Source organism: Oncorhynchus gorbuscha, linkage group LG04 (assembly GCF_021184085.1).
Source record: "Oncorhynchus gorbuscha isolate QuinsamMale2020 ecotype Even-year linkage group LG04, OgorEven_v1.0, whole genome shotgun sequence".
Taxonomy (NCBI): Eukaryota; Metazoa; Chordata; class Actinopteri; order Salmoniformes; family Salmonidae; genus Oncorhynchus; species Oncorhynchus gorbuscha.
The window spans coordinates 17,191,658-17,210,957 of NC_060176.1; the positions used below are offsets into that span (position 1 = coordinate 17,191,658).

At 46.5% G+C, this 19,300-nt stretch overlaps 1 protein-coding gene across 11 annotated transcripts in view; it reads left to right on the forward strand.

The window, feature by feature from the left end:
* LOC124033761 overlaps nucleotides 1-18,003 on the forward strand; it is a 169,995-nt gene extending 151,992 nt beyond the window's left edge. For 4 of the 11 annotated variants that reach the window (XM_046346004.1, XM_046346005.1, XM_046346006.1 and 1 more), the window contains one exon: nucleotides 7,383-7,448. Coding sequence is in view for 7 of the 11 variants with exons in the window: in XM_046346001.1 (XP_046201957.1) it covers nucleotides 7,383-7,595 (213 nt within the window). In the remaining 4 variants the exon portion in view is untranslated. Of the gene's footprint in view, nucleotides 1-7,382; nucleotides 8,742-10,938; nucleotides 11,002-16,047; nucleotides 16,182-17,941 lie in introns of those variants that run through there. The other 7 variants (XM_046345997.1, XM_046346008.1, XM_046346001.1 and 4 more) reach the window with 6 other exon arrangements.
* Nucleotides 18,004-19,300: the final 1,297 nt, after the last annotated feature.

The following is a 19,300-nucleotide window of genomic DNA, read 5'->3' on the forward strand; positions in this document are numbered from 1 at the left end:
AGAGCAGGGCTGGATTGTGCTAGTATGCTGGACTACAGCAGGGCTGGATTGTGCTAGTATGCTGGACTACAGCAGGGCTGGATTGTGCCAGTATGCTGGGCTAGAGCAGGGCTGGATTGTGCTAGTATGCTGGGCTACAGCAAGTATGGATGGTGCTAGTATGCTGGGCTACAGCAGGGTTGGATGGTGCTAGTATGCTGGGCTACAGCAGGGTTGGATGGTGCTAGTATGCTGGGCTACAGCAGGGCTGGATTGTGCTAGTATGCTGGGCTACAGCAGAGTTGGATGGTGCTAGTATGCTGGGCTACAGCAGGGCTGGATGGTGCTAGTATGCTGGGCTACAGCAGGGTTGGATTGTGCTAGTATGCTGGGCTACAGCAGGGCTGGATGGTGCTAGTATGCTGGGCTACAGCAGGGCTGGATGGTGCTAGTATGCTGGCCTACAGAAGGGTTGGATGGTGCTAGTATGCTGGGCTACAGCAGGGTTGGAGTGGGTAAGATGTGTTCCAGATGAGAGCCTGGGGACCTGCCAGAGACAGAGAGAGACAGAAGGCTGATTCTCCTCATCTCTCTCCTTCAACCCCCCAGGCTGTGTGTGTGTGTGAGTGCCTCTGTCTCTGTTGGCCTGCTCCATGCATTAACCAAACAGATAGCCACCAACTTTAATTACCTTTGCTTCCACTTACTCACCCCTGATGCCCTCAAACTCCATCCACCGTTCTTGCCTCCGTCGCTTGTGCAAATGAAAGAGGAATAGGGGAGAGAAAGAAGAGAAGCATAATTACGTATTTTAGTGGAGTGCTGCAGAATGCCTTTTGCCAAATGACTCTAATTCCAAATAGTTAACAAGATTTTTCTTTTTAATAGAGCCAAATCCGTGTGACAGCAAATAGCTTTCCCATTTGCAGCCCTTAATGGCTTTTCATACTTTGCTCTTCCAATAAGCAGTAAACTCGGAAATTAATATTGCACGCTGTGTTATGATGCAAATGGGAGCGAGATAGGAGAGCGGTACCTTCATGCAGAAAGCTCTGATTAGATCCATAATTGCTTCAGTGGGATGAAAGCATTTCTCCCGTTCGTTTGAATTTGTTTTTTTTTATATATATATGTATATTTTAAGCCTCGCCATTCGCTCCGGCGTCAGAATCGACAGAATTGTTTTGTTATGTTGTTGTTTTGCGTTTTTAAGTCAATGCTAATCAGTGGTAATTGTGGTTGGAAGAAAAACACTCCTCCACAAAGTCTTTGTCTATATGGAAGATTGTTTATGTGACCTTTCACTGTATTCACTATGTATTGGTGTATATTTTGTGTACTGTGTTCAGATCTGTAGAATATGGTTTAAGATCCTAAAGGTAGATTCGATCCTTGGAGCGTCCCACTAAAACACCTCTATTTCATCTGATCATACTGTAAACGGACATTTAGCTGCTTTATGGGTCACCCAGTTACAATGTGTTTGAACCAATTTGAACCAACCAGCCTCCTCTTTCCAGGAAAACACATGAGGCGCAATCTAGATATATTTGTGCAAGTTGTCTCATAATTAACATCTGATCCAAGTCATTTAGTTTCCAAATTCCATTTTACACGTCCTCAAATATTAAGCCTGGTCTGTATAAGGTATTGACATCCACGGGGTTGTCATGTTAATAGAACATATACATTTATTATATGGCTTGACCCTGATCAAAAATTCAACTCCTAACGGCACCCTTAGGCATCTGGCTCTCATCCTTGCTCTTTCACAAGCCACTTCAATCTGTCTCTGTCATATTCAACATCTCGCCCTCCCTGTTGACTCACTGCATATCACTGTAGCAGGCTGTCCTGTACCGCAGACATATGTGTTTGTCTGTTCATGAGCGTATACATTCCACCTGCCCATATTGTCTGATTTACTGCATTCCCAGCCCAGCTATGTTATAACACTGTCATATGCTTTAAATGCAGATTATACCTTAAGGCTGTAAATACGCCACAGCACAGCGGCCTGCCCCGATGCCTGACTCTAGTCAGCCCAGCCCACAGAGCCTGTCTTTGGGGAGAGAAGAGCGTCCTGCCTGCTTGGAGCCCCAGCCCCAGACATACAGCCACACTGACCTTTGGACAGAAATAGCTAATAAATGGGCCTCCGATTGCTGCCAGCTATTGAGGTTAAGTGTCCTTTGGTCTGCGGGGCTTCAATGTAGCGCTGTGCAGCCGAGGCTGGCTGGGTCACGTGACCAACGCGCGCACACACACACACACACACATCTGATTCCCTCTCGCCGGCCGTGTCGTCATGGCAACGCTTCATTTATTTTTCAGCGTGTTCCTATTTCACCTGTCACTTCGATAATTGCCACAGAATTTTCCAGCGCATCACGGAAGAAATTACGATGATGATAATAATAAGACAATATTTATGAGCCAAATGACTGACAGACAAGTGTAGAGAGATGAAGAAATGTAGAAAGGTTTCATTAGGATAGAATATTAATGCAGGGACAAGGCCTTTTTGGGACTGATAAAGCTTGTTCCCTTTTGTCTCACGGGCTTTAGTTCATTGCCTGTGTGACTGGCAGCGGAGTCTGAATTTCCATTGTTTTAATTGGGTCACCCTCTCCTCCATGTCGCCTCTCTGGTGAGCATCTCTCTGCTTAATCAGTTCTACAAGACTGTCTCGCTAGCCGAAACGTCCTAAACATCCTGTGACCCTCACAACTATTGATGTTATGCTTTTAGAAGTATTGATAAGACCAGCAAACGTAATGTCCTTTGTCACGGTGCTATGTTCATTATTGGCCTGAGAGAGAGAGAGAGAGAGAGAGAGAGAGAGAGAGAGAGAGAGAGAGAGAGAGAGAGAGAGAGAGAGAGAGAGAGAGAGAGAGAGAGAGAGAGAGAGAGAGAGAGAGAGAGAGAGAGAGAGACAGACAGAGAGAGAGAGAGACAGAGAGAGAGACAGAGAGAGAGAGAGAGAGACAGAGAGAGAGAGACAGAGAGAGAGAGAGAGACAGAGAGAGACAGAGAGAGAGAGAGAGAGAGACAGACAGAGAGACAGAGAGAGAGAGACAGAGAGAGAGAGAGAGCTGGTCTCATTCTCACTGTATAGCTTGAAATTGACAGCAAGCTGTGAAAGCCAGAAAGCTGTGAAAGCCAGCTACTGAAGTGAATAAGAATGATGCATTTCTTTAATTGGCTGTGGTAGCATTTGTTTACTGAGGTTATTGACAAGATGTTGGATATGTTCTATGTGCATAATTAAAGTGGGGTGGGGATATTAGTGAGCTTGTTATGTTAGGTGCATTGAGTGCATTCTGGACTTGGTCGATATGTGTCATATTATCACGTCCTGCTGCTTTGAATGATTCTCATAATGCACTAGCATATAAAACGTATTTTCTCATCAAAGTGTTCCAGACCTCATTTGAGATTTTAAAGTCAATATCTACTTTCAAAATCTTGTAACTCAAATGAGTCTGTGTTTGTAACGATAACAAATGCCCTATCCTGTCGGGGTATTTTAGAATTAGAACATAAAATGTGAAATTATTCTTGTTGCTTTGCTTGATAAAACAAAGACACAAAAGCAAGCGTCCATGTTGGATTTATATGTGTGCTTTGGGAGAATGTCAGTGGAATTAATTGATTTGCCCATATTTGTCAGAAAAGAGTAAGCGCCTAACCCCAGCTTGCATTATTAAAGCTAATACCACAGTGGTTTCGGCAAGTCCTCTGCCGTGAATCAAAGTCTGACACGGACTGATGATGTATGGATATATTATTCCGAGCGTTGCATGGGGCTCTGAGCAGGGCTCTTGCCCCCCATCCTGTATCAGCAGCCCCACCCCATCCCCCTGGAGGGTACCTGTGTTTTCAAAGTAAAGACCACTTAGAGAATAGCCCGGGGCATCTGCATACTGGAGTGTCCTGTGTTACACATTAGAAGCCTGTGTCCAGATCCGCAACATAAACACTCTCAACAGCCCCTGTCTCCCCCTCCGCCCCGGATACCCCAAATACAGAGAGGGGAAACGGCTCACACAGACAGGCCATAGTGTGGGTCAGATGGTCTTTAGGGACGTGACCACGTTAATGACCACTCTCTGAGAACCTCCTCAGCTCAACCCTGAGGTGAGCTTTCATAGACAATATGGAGAAAATGCCTAGATTAAATTAAATTGCCATTACATATTTAAAAAGCATTCAAGAGCTTTTCTCTAGAGAATGAGGAGATATTCAGTCCAATTCAAAGCATTGTGACTTTTACCTGCCTAGCGTAGCACAGTAACCCCTTCTTACTTATGTAGCCTGTCCCAGCAGACAAACACCCAGTACGTCTCAGAACACGGCAGCATGTCTGCTAACAAATACACTACTTAATGAGCTTCATCTAGTGGAAATTGAAAAGCACTTGTGGAAATAATGAACACTTAAACGCTGAGAGGATGGGTGAGGGGCGGAGGGAGAAGAAGATGGGGCGCGCTTTTTGACATGTGGCATCAAAGACAGCATAGACTAAACGGAGGCGTATGAGAAGGAGCTGGGACTGTGCAGTGTACAGGGTGCACTGGGCTGACATCTTGGGGGTGAACAGCAGACACAACAGGCAGTAAACATCTCCCCCATGGGTGAGGCCTCGGCAGAGGGTGAGACGGGGTTAACGATCAGACGTCTCGTTCAATCCCCCCGGTGGAGTAAATGGGTTTTGATCAGGCGCCAGGAAGGAGCAGAATAAGCTGCTTTCATAGGCAGGCTTTACCATTTGTCAAGACCAACAGTTTTAATATTTAAAAAAAAACAATCCTATTACCGAACAAAAATAGAGCAAGGATACCGGGAAACCTGCAATATAAATGTTTAATGGCAGTTTCTGCATATAGCTTTTGTATCTACATATATAGCTTGGTTGGTTGTTGAGGGAAAAACAAGGAGTATTGCTTCACTGCTCCTTTGTGTGGATGCAGGCAGAGAGAGCCGGAATTGAATGGCTGGGAAGGACATTAGAATGTCTTTACTGCCTTTCTCATTTCTGTATCTCTCCACCTGCCGAGATGGAGGTGTGAGGAATAGCATCATTAAGGTAATGTGCCTGGGAAGGCAATGAGTTGAGATCTAACGTGGGCAGGTTCCTCGGCTCAGCCACCAGAAGCTTTAAATGCCCAATCTACAGTGACCTTTACCGCAGAGAGAGGAGAGAGCTTTGGAACTCACACATAAACACACACACAGCCCACCAGACATATTGAGCAACGCATATAATGTACACATTTAACATATAGATTATTGTGTTAAATGGCTTCTAAATGATGGCTGTTCTATTTGTTTGGAGATAAAGATCCATCCAGTGTGGATATGAGTGTGTAATTGGAGGTTTGTGTCTGTCTGGGATCAGTTAGTCTGGAGTGTTGCAGCCTCCACAGCGTCACCAAACTCCAGGTTGTCTGTCAGCTGAGATGCAGAGCGGAGCCCTTTCATGTCACCGGCAATCTTCCTGACAGAGTGGCAGAATGAGAGCAATTATAAATCACTTAGTGAGTGTGTGTTCCAGTATCAGATGGACCGCTGGACCAGACCAGCAGCACAGAGGCACCGGTATGCCTCTGTTTCTGTAACCCTCTTCCATCAGCAGCACCCCCGCCAGGGAGAAGACCATTAGGGGGGTTTAGTCAACCCCTGTCTTAGTGTCCAAGCACAGCCAAGCCAATCATTCCTCAGCCCCCCCCCCGTCCCGTCCCGTCCCGTCCTGCAGCTAGAGTCAACAGCCCTCCTTACACACTCTCGTTCTCTTTTAATGTGTCGTTTCACTGTGTTTGTAGGCAATCAGGGGTGACCAGGGGTTATTTTCTTGTTTGGTCATCCAATGTGTGTTTTGTTTGGGCTGAGGTCTTGCTGATGAATTTCACATTTTCCAGGGTGGTTGACCAATGAGTGGTGTGGGTCTAGGGGAATGTGGCCGGTGGTGTTTTTCTTTAATAAGTCTAGAGGTGAGGGGAACACACCATGTGATCAGTCATCCTGTCAGGATGCTCGACTCTGATTAGCCCAGTACTCTGGCTGACATATCTGACCTGCCACACTCCACGATGTCAAACGACTGACTCCGGTTCACCTAATGACTATTTTTAAGTTAGCCAAAAAGTCATCTTTTGTGACCTATGGTGAATCAAGTTTGTTTATCGGATTCATCTCTTACGAAAAGAAGAAAAACATCCATCTCTTTGTTGTGGCATTTTCAGAGTTTTCAGTAGATAAGGTCACAGACGTACTAAAATACACATCATCAAAATATATCGCCCTCCATGATTTCACTGGCCCGTCTGATTAGCTCCCGTCTGATTAGCTCTGTCCTACGGAGGGTAGCTCTTCTAGCAGCATTTTATTAGTCCTAGTTGCTCCAGGCCCCCTGACCTTGAATCCTCTCTGTAGCTCCCCCACTACCCCCATGTCCCTATGTCCCCTGCAGCCTAGTGCTGTTGGTGGCACTCTCCTCTTTGGGCCTCCGTCAGAGACTTCAGCATAGATCTTTATTTACAGCACAGAACTTGGAAACAGCTGGTCAATCCATTTAGCCTAAGGCCACTGATTTGTTCGTATTTACTACAACACCCAAAGAAAAGCCGGGTTTTTCCCCTCTCTCTTTCCTATTGATCCGGCGCTTAGGAAATCTGCTCTGCTGTCTAAACACTATTGATCCCTCCCTCTCGACGGCAGGCTACCCGCACCAGTGTATAAAGGGACTGGATGAATTGAAATTTCATTTCCGACAACTTGTTCCTGTTATTTCTACCCATTTTTTGAGGGTGCGGAACATGCGCTGGCGAGACGATAGGTGGTTGGCAGAGGGAGGAGCAGTGGGGCGAGGCCTGCTATGTCATACCAGACCGCACCGTAATGTACAACCATAAACAGGCCAGCCACACACACAGTCCCCAGCCAGGAATGAATTCCTTGTTGAATAAGTTCCCAGTGATCATTATGGGCTATTAGGGCCTGCCGTAGGCCAGCCTGCCCGGCTCTCTCTCCGGCCTCTCAGCAGCCAGCTGAATGGAGAGTCACAGCTACATCACAGAGCCAGCCAACACCCACAGAGAGAGCTGGACCTCAGCGCCAACATCCAGACCTCTCAATCATATGGATCGTATGGAGTTTTATAGCCAAATTAAGAGTCTTGTGAGGAACTACCCAACATGTTCTCTAGTCTGATGATGTTCTCTAGTCTGATGAGCTGCTTGTTGTCAAGCCTTTAGTTTAGCAGAATGCTGTTGCCTATGGTTTCAACCAGGATGTGTGACCATACCTTACCTCCCATGAGCAAAAGTTGTATGTACAGTGTGTGTGTGTGTGTGTGTGTGTGTGTGTGTGATTGACATGATTCTTCTTTCTATGTCCTCTAGCTGCAGGACAGGAGTGCTGAGGTGCAGAGGCTCCAGAGGTCATTGGCTGAGCTACATGGAACGAGAAATGGAGTGGGAGAGAGAGACATCCGCCCTGCAGGGCCAGCCGGGCCTTGCCAGAGAGGAGCTCCACAGCGCCATCCTCAGGGTGAGCCCCGAACTGCATCCTGCCCCTCCGCAGCGATCCCCATTGTGTTCCACTCAGACGATTAGCACTGAGATATAGTGGTACATAAAAGGGGAGGCCCTGTTTTAATTAACATAAATATTAGTATAATGACATGAAGCCATCCCACGTTCCATTTCAGGCTCTTAGTGTTAATACCTATTTTAATACATTATCATTACCGCCATCATAATTCTTATTATGGTAACTGTAATTATTCGATTTATGACAGAATTATTATTTTGTTCCCTGCAGCCATTTCCTCCCTGTAAAACCACATTTTCCCTTGTGTATGGCGCTCTCAGTCTCCCCCCTCAAAAATATTGAACGGGCACTGATAAAGATAAACACACAAACACCCCAGCCTGTTGGCTCCCGCCCCTGTAAAACACTCAATCTGAATTGCATATCCGCCTGGCGACCAGGCTTGTCATAAGCCGTATTAAGAAAAATGGTCACACGGTTTGACATAAATTGGAAAATGACATTTGGAAAGCGGCCGCTGCTGTGGAAATTAGAGATATTAAAATTATAAATCAGTGTCTGGATGTGCAAGGGGGTGTTGAGGAGAGGCTGTATGTTCTCTTTATCTCCCATGTCCCTCTCTCTCTCTCTCTCTCTCTCTCTCTCTCTCTCTCTCTCTCTCTCTGTCTCTCTCTCTCTCGCTCTCTCTCTCTCGCTCTCTCGCTCTCTCTCTCTCTCTCTCTCTCTCTCTCTCTCTGTGTCTGTCTGTGTTTCTCTCGTGTCTCGTTCTTTCTCTGGGAACAGCAGAGGGGGCCTGGTCCTACAGGGACAGAGGCCCGGAGAAAGTGCTCCTCTCTGGCTCAGCGACCCTCTCTCTGCTCCGTAGGGACAAACACTCCCTCTCATTTGGCAGTGAAAGTAGAGGATATTGTCTGTGCTGGCGTAGTGTCCTGTCAGCTGATTTAGCAGCTCTCACGCTCTAACCTGCTAATGGATCATTTCAGAGGTGTGATATGCATAATGCAAAGATATCCGCTGACACCTTTAAAAACAGACACTTCCCTCTCCCATGTGTGCCTCACCTCTGCCCTCCGGGTGTGTGCGTGTGTGTGGTTATTTGTGTGTTTTGAGCAGAGGCAGGCACAGCAGCAGAAGGAAGAGCTGTTTGGTGAGCTGCAGAGGGAGGTGGACAGACTGAAGAATGGGAGACAGGAGATGCGAAAAAAGGTAATTGAGTGCTTTGTCAGTTGACAGCATCAGTAATGCACACACACACACACACACACACACACACACACACACACACACACACACACACACACACACACACACACACACACACACACACACACACACACACACACACACACACACACACACACACACACACACACACACACACACACACACACACACACACACACACACACACAGAGCTTAAAAGAAAGGCATTTCACTGTACTTGTGCATGTGACATTAAAACATAAATCTTGAAAAACACACACGCTGTCTATAACAACCTTCCTTTGCTCAATGAAGAACAGTAACCCCACTCATATAAACATGTGTGTACCTTCAAGTACCTTCAACTGCTCAATAAGTTGTGATTCTTTATACTGCCTGACTGGACTGCACATCCCTTCCTTTCACTGAGCTCAATGAGAGGCTCCACAAAAGACTGCAACTGCTGTGGGGCTATGTGCCTTGACACTGCCGACCCTGAGCTATTGAGGAAAAAAAGACGTCTGCCTTAAGATGAGGCTCAACTGTGCTACCTTCAAGGCGTGAGTTAAAGCTCTTTTCATCCCAAGTCTAGGGAGAAATCATGACCTATTTGTGTCCTTGGGGCAGGAATGTTGCATTCAGATACAGGGTATTTGTGTTGCGAGAGAAGAGGTCAAGAGTGATGTCATCCTCCTTGGATCTGAAAGAAGAGAGGTCACCTCTATAAGAGCAATCCCACCCAGACTGGGTTCATGTGCCATTCTCTGCCCTCCGACTCTCAAGATGTTCACACTCAGATTGAACTATCACTTAAGAAGTTTCTGAAGATTTCATTTCCATCAGGCAAGTCTTTCCTTGCTCAATAGCTGCTGTTTACCATAAAGCGCTCTCTAAGGCCTCCACTCAGTACGGCTTCATTTCCCTAACTGCCAGAGTTCCAGTACAGCTGAATGTCACCTCCCTGCCAGGGGCCACTGTTAATAAAGCCCGGGGGCCCCAGGGGTCTGAGGTACCTGCGTCAGCCTCTCCCGTCCCGGTAGTCAGGTCTATCGCTGTCGCTTCCCACTCTTCTCCTACACACACCCTCGCCCCTGCCATCCCTCACCACGCCCTCGCTCGCCCCCGCCATCCCTCGTTCCCGCCCTCCCTCGCCCACGGGCCCCTCTAGCCCCTGCCCTCCCTCGTTCCCGCCCTCCCTCGCCCACGGGCCCCTCTAGCCCCTGCCCCCCCTCGTTCCCGCCCTCCCTCGCCCACGGGCCCCTCTAGCCCCTGCCCTCCCTCGTTCCCGGCCTTCCTCGCCCCCGCAATGCCTCGCCCCTGCCCTCCCTCGTTCCCTGTATTACCGCTCCCAAACTGCCCAGCCACAGCACCCCTTCAATATTTCAGCACTTTCTACTCCTGACGTAAGTTTTTGCTGTTCTCTCTTAATATTTAAATATTTAAAGAGGTATTCCTGAAGAGGTCAAAGAAAGAAAGGAGAGGCACTTTGTTTTATTAAGGTTTCAGATGCTTTTCACTCCAGGTCTATTGAGGAGAGAGAGGGGGGTAAGGGGTACAACCACTCAGTAGGACTAGATAACAGCATTAGTTATTCATCTGGACTGGCCTAGACCTGTTGTTGAATGCCAGGAGACTTAGCACTATTGAGAATATGAACGCTATTAAAGTCCCAGTACAGTCAAAATTCTGTTTTTTTGTTTCATATTGTGCAACAGCTGATGAAATTAACACTGTAAATAAGTGAAAAACTCTGTAAATGTGATCATTATTATTTCTTAATTCTGGTTGGAAATACAATCTACACAATACCTTCTAATCTGCAGGTTTTGCATGGGTGGAGTTGTGGCTTTGTTGGTGACATCACCAGGTGGTAAATGAGTTAATAGGTCAATAACAAGTTCCAAACCTCCCTGCCAATAACAGCTAGTTTTCTTTTCCCCCCTCCCCACTCAGACCACTCCCAGACAGTCCTAGCAAAATTCTTGCTTGAGAAATAGTTTTTGGGTAAAAAGCTATTTTTGTTTCTTTTTGATCATTTTAATGGAAAACTATTACAGTAAGGTACTTAATTGTTACTCAGAGCTGATTTGATATTGATATAAATTGGCTGCATTGGGCCTTTAATAATGCGCTTGTTATAACAGCCCTTCTGTGTAACCTCCCACTCTATGTACTTAACATGTTGTGTGTGTTTCTCCTCAGCTTTGTGGTAGAGGAGAGGAGCTGAAGAGGCTGAGAGACGAGCAGCATCAGCTCAAGGACAAGGTCTGTGGCTCTGGGCTCTGGCTGACACCTTTGTGCTTCCCCCGAACAGGATGACACACAATGCTGCTTAACAAGGCCTCTCCTCTCACGCTGCTGTGTTGTGAGGTGCCTGACTGACTGACACAGAGTGGGCATCTTCTAACGCCTGCTTTCAACCCTTCAACTTCACATTCGCCTCTTAAGCAGTGGGAGCCGACGTGTAATGAGGCTTTTGGTCGGCCCTTAAAGGCCATAAGAGTGGGTCAGCAGTGTTCCCGGGGATTGGTGTGGTGTGTGTGTGTCTGCGTGTATGCACATGTCTACTGGGCATGGCCTTGGCATCCCACACTAATGAGGGCTCAGACAGGCACCTGTCCCAGTCAATAGAGTCACAGGGAGGTAGTGGGTGAAAGTGGGACAGAGCAGAGGGAAGAACTGGGACAGAGCAGAGGGAAGCCCTGGGACAGAGCAGAGGGAAGCCCTGGGACAGAGCAGAGGGAAGCCCTGGGACAGAGCAGAGGAAAGACCTGGGACAGAGCAGAGGGAAGACCTGGGACAGAGCAGAGGGAAGACCTGGGACAGAGCAGAGGGAAGACCTGGGACAGAGCAGAGGGAAGACCTGGGACAGAGCAGAGGGATGACCTGGGACAGAGCAGAGGGATGACCTGGGACAGAGCAGAGGGAAGACCTGGGACAGAGCAGAGGGATGACCTGGGACAGAGCAGAGGGAAGACCTGGGACAGAAGGAGTGATAATCTGTAGAGGGAGAGAGGGAACAAGAGAGAAATAGAAAAGGGTCAGACAGGCGTTTGAGGTGGTCTGCAGGTCTGCGCTAGATCCCTGTGTGAGGTGAGTAACCCCGGACGAGTGTCGAACGCTGGGCCTGCGTGTTTTTACAGCGCGACCTCACTGTGCTCTGGGACCGCAATAAACCACGGCCTTCAAAGCACAGCCAAGCTCCACTAACTGCTGAGTGCTTCTCTGGTGGTTGGACAAGATTACTCTCAAAACAAAGTGCAGACAGGTTGATTGATAGAAGGGTCTGTAGAGGTGCGCGCCACAGTGTTTATTCACACCCTGCTAACACTCGTTTGTTTCATTCGCATGGACTTTTATGTGCTGATCCTGTTACTGTGTGAGTTTGTCAGTTCATAAAGAATAGTCCTGCTCTTTAAGTGGGTTTTAGTGGAAACTCACTGGGGCTGTTGTGGATGTGTTGTTTTAACATCCTGGGAACTAGCTGTGACAGGAGGGACAGTCTGCTCTGTGCCACAGCAGACACCGTGATGACGAGCATGGGACGTGTTTACATGACTGTCTGTACTATGTCCTTGACCGTTAACATGTGTGTTCTGAGTATGTGTGAGTTGTGTTACTATTTGTCTCCTGACTGATATGAATGACTGAAGATGTCTATTTGGTGATATAATTGTGTGTCTATGAAGCAGGTGAGGGAGAGCGATGTGCAGGCTGTGTTGGCTGCAGAGCCAGGCAGACGTGGTGGGTCGGGAGCTGTGGGAGGAGAGCGCCCAGCAGGACAGGGAGCTGTGGGAGGAGAGTACCCAGTGGGACAGGGAGCTGTGGGAGGAGAGTACCCAGTGGGACAGGGAGCTGTGGGAGGAGAGTGCCCAGTGGGACAGGGAGCTGCGGGAGGAGAGTACCCAGTGGGACAGGGAGCTGTGGGAGGAGAGTGCCCAGCAGGACAGGGAGCTGTGGGAGGAGAGTACCCAGTGGGACAGGGAGCTGTGGGAGGAGAGTGCCCAGTGGGACAGGGAGCTGCGGGAGGAGAGTACCCAGTGGGACAGGGAGCTGTGGGAGGAGAGTGCCCAGTGGGACAGGGAGCTGTGGGAGGAGAGTGCCCAGTGGGACAGGGAGCTGTGGGAGGAGAGTGCACAGTGGGACAGGGAGCAGTGGGAGGAGAGTGCCCAGTGGGACAGGGAGCTGCGGGAGGAGAGTGCCCAGTGGGACAGGGAGCTGCGGGAGGAGAGTGCCCAGTGGGACAGGGAGCTGTGGGAGGAGAGTGCCCAGTGGGACAGGGAGCTGCGGGAGGAGAGTGCCCAGTGGGACAGGGAGCTGCGGGAGGAGATTGCCCAGTGGGACAGGGAGCTGTGGGAGGAGAGTGCCCAGTGGGACAGGGAGCTGTGGGAGGAGAGGGCCCAGTGGGACAGGGAGCTGCGGGAGGAGAGTACCCAGTGGGACAGGGAGCTGTGGGAGGAGAGTGCCCAGTGGGACAGGGAGCTGTGGGAGGAGAGTACCCAGTGGGACAGGGAGCTGTGGGAGTGGAGGGACCGCTACCATGCTGTCTCAGAGGGACTGAGGCTGAGGGAGGCTGGGCTTGAGGAGGTGCAGAGGGCCAGGGACACGGCCATCAGAAGCCTGAGACTACAGGAGGAGAAGACCCACAGTCTGGGGGCCCAGAGGCAGGAGCTGCAGCACAGCCTGGAGGGCCTACAGGACAGTGGCTGGGGCTGGGGAGGTACAGGGAGCAGGGTTGAGGGTGTGGGGGGGGGGGGGGGGGGGGGTCGAGAGACGGGTAGGAAGAAGAGGGGAGAGGTGGAAGGGTTCTAGGAGCTGTGGGGGTCGGAGGGAGCAGGGTTGGTGTGGCTGCAGTGTGTGTGTAGTGAGGGCCCAGTCAGGCTCCATCACATCAGGTCACTGGGGTCTAATTAAGCTGAGCTCCATGTTAGGCTGCAATCTGCAGACATGTACAAGAAATTAGATTTGTTTCCCACTCCTCGCTTTCAAGTGCACGGCCGTGTTAAAATGCATATGACCCCCGTGGTTTTAATTACCATTTTGTGCTTAGCAGGCAGGTTAATGACGCTCCTTAATGGGCTCTGTGGAAATTAGCCTCACAGAGAGAAAGGAGAATGGATATATATTTTCTTTACTGATGTGTTTCTTTCTTGTCCTTTTATTGTTTCTTGTGATAAAGGGGACATTATAACTCAGTTAACTACCACTGTTAGGAATAACTCCTGTAGGTCAACTGAAAATCACTCAGCCATATCCCTCTCAGAATCAGAATGTTCTATGTGGAAATAAGGCTCCTCTGTTTCAGAGTGGGGCCTGTGCTCATTGGAAGGCACAGCGCTCTGTGAAAGCATGTGTGTTGAACCTCAGACTGACCTTGTGGTTCTCTGATCATACTCCTGTGTCTGTCTGTCTGTCTGTCTGTCTGTCTGTCTGTCTGTCTGTCTGTCTGTCTGTCTGTCTGTCTGTCTGTCTGTCTGTCTGTCTGTCTGTCTGTCTGTCTGTCTGTATGTATGTATGTATGTATGTATGTATGTATGTATGTATGTATGTATGTATGTATGTATGTATGTATGTATGTATGTATGTATGTATGTATGTATGTATGTCTGATCATACTTCTGTGTCTGTCTGTCTGTCTGTCTGCATACTCCCGTGTCTGTCTGTCCGTCTGCTCATACTCCCATGTCTGTCTGTCCGTCTGCTCATACTCCCCTGTCTGTCTGCTCATACTCCTGTGTCTGTCTGTCAGTCAGTCAGTCAGTCAGTCAGTCAGTCAGTCAGTCAGTCAGTCAGTCAGTCAGTCAGTCAGTCTGTCTGTCTGTCTGTCTGTCTGTCTGTCTGTCTGTCTGTCTGTCTGTCTGTCTGTCTGTCTGTCTGTCTGTGCGTTGGGGTTGGAATCCTCAGCCACTCTTTAGATACCCCAGTCTACAGCCAGCCCTCTCCTCCCCAGCCCACTCACCCATTCCACATGTTTCCAGTATCAGTGTTGTTGTTAATTGCCTCATCCCAGTCAGCCTCTCTCTTTCTCTCATGCGTATGATTACTCACGACAAAATAACACTATCACTATAGCCGTGTGTTTTCATTACTCAGTTACCAATGTGGAGTCTGATCATATTTTAACAGATTTGGGCAACAAAAACAGAGAGAGAAAGCTGCTTTATCAATAATTATGTGTAATCCACAACAATTTCACAGAAGCTCAATAACAGCAGCAGAACTGTTATAAATTCTGTATAAATTCTCCAATTTGCAGTGGAATGGAGGGATGTAGCTTGCAGAAAAACTCATTTCACTAAAACAGGAAAAATTGTCTTGCTTATCTAGGACATGTTTTTTGTCCAAATGGGAAACTAACTGGACAGAACGTCTATATATATATTGTGTTCTTTTCTAATGTACAATTGTGAGCGTTGCCACCATTAAATGGTTCGTTGGACTATTACCTCTTTATGTGTTATTATGTGTGTCTATAGGATGGAACTAAAACCATCACGCTCTTTGTGTTATTATGTGTGTCTATAGGATGGAACTAAAACCATCACGCTCTTTGTGTTATTATGTGTGTCTATAGGATGGAACTAAAACCATCACGCTCTTTGTGTTATTATGTGTGTCTATAGGATGGAACTAAAACCATCACGCTCTTTGTGTTATTATGTGTGTCTATAGGATGGAACTAAAACCATCACGCTCTTTGTGTTATTATGTGTGTCTATAGGATGGAACTAAAACCATCACGCTCTTTGTGTTATTATGTCTGTCTATAGGATGGAACTAAAACCATCACGCTCTTTGTGTTATTATGTGTGTCTATAGGATGGAACTAAAACCATCACGCTCTTTGTGTTATTATGTGTGTCTATAGGATGGAACTAAAACCATCACGCTCTTTGTGTTATTATGTGTGTCTATAGGATGGAACTAAAACCATCACGCTCTTTGTGTTATTATGTGTGTCTATAGGATGGAACTAAAACCATCACGCTCTTTGTGTTATTATGTGTGTCTATAGGATGGAACTAAAACCATCACGCTCTTTGTGTTATTATGTCTGTCTATAGGATGGAACTAAAACCATCACGCTCTTTGTGTTATTATGTGTGTCTATAGGATGGAACTAAAACCATCACGCTCTTTGTGTTATTATGTGTGTCTATAGGATGGAACTAAAACCATCACGCTCTTTGTGTTATTATGTGTGTCTATAGGATGGAACTAAAACCATCACGCTCTTTGTGTTATTATGTGTGTCTATAGGATGGAAATAAAAACCATCACGCTCTTTGTCATTGTTTTCCTGTATCCCAGTAAGACGGAACATAGAGAACAACAGTCAATAAACGTTTGATTTGAACATTGTGGAGGAAGGTGGAGGAACAGAGGGAAAGACTGGGTTCTCAGGTGACAGAGAACCAGGACATGAGCCATGACCTGGACCTGAGCCATGACCTGGACCTGCTCACTGAGAAACACAAGGCTGCACAGCACAAGGTACTGGCCTTAACATCACTCAACATCTCTACTCCATCTCTCCTCAATCTCTCCTCTCCCTCATCTAACCAACCCTCGTTTAGATGCCCCTTAGCTGGTCAGCTCACAAACAGGCAATCAGAAATGCCATGGCCTTGTATCAGGATGTTCCATAATGGATGTCGAATACAAAATGCCTTTATCCAGGAACACCTGAAATCAGCTCAGGATGAGGTGAGGCCTGAGATCTAGCGCATCTCTTTTGAATTAGTCAACAAGGACAAGGACGTGGTTGTACAGACCTGCCTAGTCTCTACAGCCTTCAAAGACGAGTCCTAGTGCTGCCGGTATATGGAGAGGCTTGTTCAACTCAAATCCAGCAGAATTCCCAGGGGCACAGACCCCCCCCCCCCCCCCCCCCGGTATATCGCTGAGGAGAAAGCTCAAGGACATGGTGACCTTGTTAGTGTCCAGCCAGCCCTGTACCTTGGGACTTAGAAAAGACACCTGACTGTGTCCCATGTACCCTCTGTGTTATTTCAGAGTTTTCTTCTTGAAGGAGAACTTGTGGAGGACGTGTCAATGGCCGTACGCTGTGTTGTGCTGGTTTATTTATTCCTCTCTCTCTGACTGGTCAGATATTTGTTTCCCAGAGTGTCCTTGTGTTATAAATGGGACAGGCCTGTCACTTCAATGCTGAGAGGATGTTTTGACTTCCTTGAAAGATTTTTATTTATTTAATTTTGGGTTGGAGGGGAGCGGTGAATAATGCATTGGGAACCTGCTACATCTACTGTTTTTATCATTAGCATGCAGCCCAAGTTATCTGCAGAATACTTATGAGTGCCAGTGAAATGTTTGTGATGTTATTTATTTATGTTGCCCTCTCAATTATTCATTTGTTTATTTATTCATGGCAGAACTAACTGCAATTGGAAAATTCATTTTTGCTGAAGGGCACATGCCCCCCCCCCCCCTACATAAAGGGAAGGGGGGACATCAGGCTTATTAGTAATTGCTTTACTTGGCGTTTCCTGAGACTCACAGGGAGATGTCATTTAATCTGAGCAGACGGGTGAAGAGAGGGACTGGGGTAGAGAGAGAAAGAGAGAGAGAGAGAGAGAGAGAGAGAGAGAGAGAGAGAGAGAGAGAGAGAGAGAGAGAGAGAGATGGGATGGGTCGGGTTGAAAGGTGGGGTGGGGATGGGAGAGGAGGGGTGGAGAGGGGGTTGAGTTTATCATTCTTTTAGCCTACTACCTACGGAACTTGCTGCTGGATGGGGCTGGAGGGGGCGATGGTTAGGGGGGAAACAGGGTAATATCCACAGGGAATCAGATTCCACTTCTCCAGACAACAAGCTCTACAGGTCTGACTACAAGCAGAATAGAGGAGAACACAGTGGTTTTGTGGTTGTCTCCGGTTGTCTCCATGCTCCCCTTCCTTCTCTTCTTGTCTGCTCACAGCACCGGTTTCTTTAATTATATGGACTGGAATTTTGTTCAATTTCACACTTGCACCCACACATGCAGCAATTGTTTCCTGATAAGGGATAATGTTTCACTGAACATTAAATAATATGTATGTTGTGTGTGTGTGTGTGTGTGTGTGTGTGTGTGTGTGTGTGTGTGTGTGTGTGTGTGTGTGTGTGTGTGTGTGTGTGTGTGTGTGTGTGTGTGTGTGTGTGTGTGTGTGTGTGTGTGTGTGTGTGTGTGTGTGTGTGCTGTAGCTGTAGCTGTAGCTGTAGCTGTAGCTGTAGCTGTAGCTGTCAGTGCAGGCTCAGCAGGAGCAGGCCCTTGGAGAGGAGATGCAGAAACTGAAGAAGGAGGTGAGCTGTCTCCAGGGCAGCCTGAGTCAGAGAGAGGAGGACATGGAGGCACAACTACAGACAACTGGCCAGCTACAGCAGGAGAGGGTCAGCCTGCTCACACAGGTCAGCTACACACACACACACACACACACACACACACACACACACACACACACACACACACACACACACACACACACACACACACACACACACACACACACACACACACACACACACACACATCCTTAGTGAGACTAAGACTCCTTTTTTATGCAACATTGTGTACAGGAGCTACTGAAATTATGATCTTTATAATGATGGGCTTTATTATATAGCTGCATAAACTATACAATATATATACACACACTATAAACTATACAATATGTATACATACACTATAATCTATATAAACTATACAATATGTATACATACACCATAATCTATACAAACTATACAATATTTATACATACACTAAAATCTATATAGACTATACAATATGTATACACACACTATAATCTATATAAACTATACAATATTTATACACACACTATAATCTATATAAACTATACAATATGTATACACACACTATAATCTATATAAACTATACAATATTTATACATACACTATAATCTATATAGACTATACAATATGTATACACACACTATAATCTATATAAACTATACAATATGTATACACACACTATAATCTATATAAACTATACAATATGTATACATACACTATAAACTATACAATATGTATACATACACTATAATCTATATAAACTATACAATATGTATACATACACCATAATCTATATAAACTATACAATATGTATACACACACTATAATCTATATAAACTATACAATATTTATACATACACTATAATCTATATAGACTATACAATATGTATACACACACTATAATCTATATAAACTATACAATATGTATACACACACTATAATCTATATAAACTATACAATATGTATACATACACTATAAACTATACAATATGTATACATACACTATAATCTATATAAACTATACAATATGTATACATACACCATAATCTATATAAACTATACAATATGTATACATACACCATAATCTATATAAACTATACAATATGTATACACCATAATCTACATACACTTGGCACTCACACGTTTCTACACCACCTCAGGGCATGTACAGTATGCAGTCACACATATCACAGAAGTTGACATAGACTTAGGTTGGAGTCATTAAAACTTGTTTTTCAACCACTCCACAAATCTCTTGTT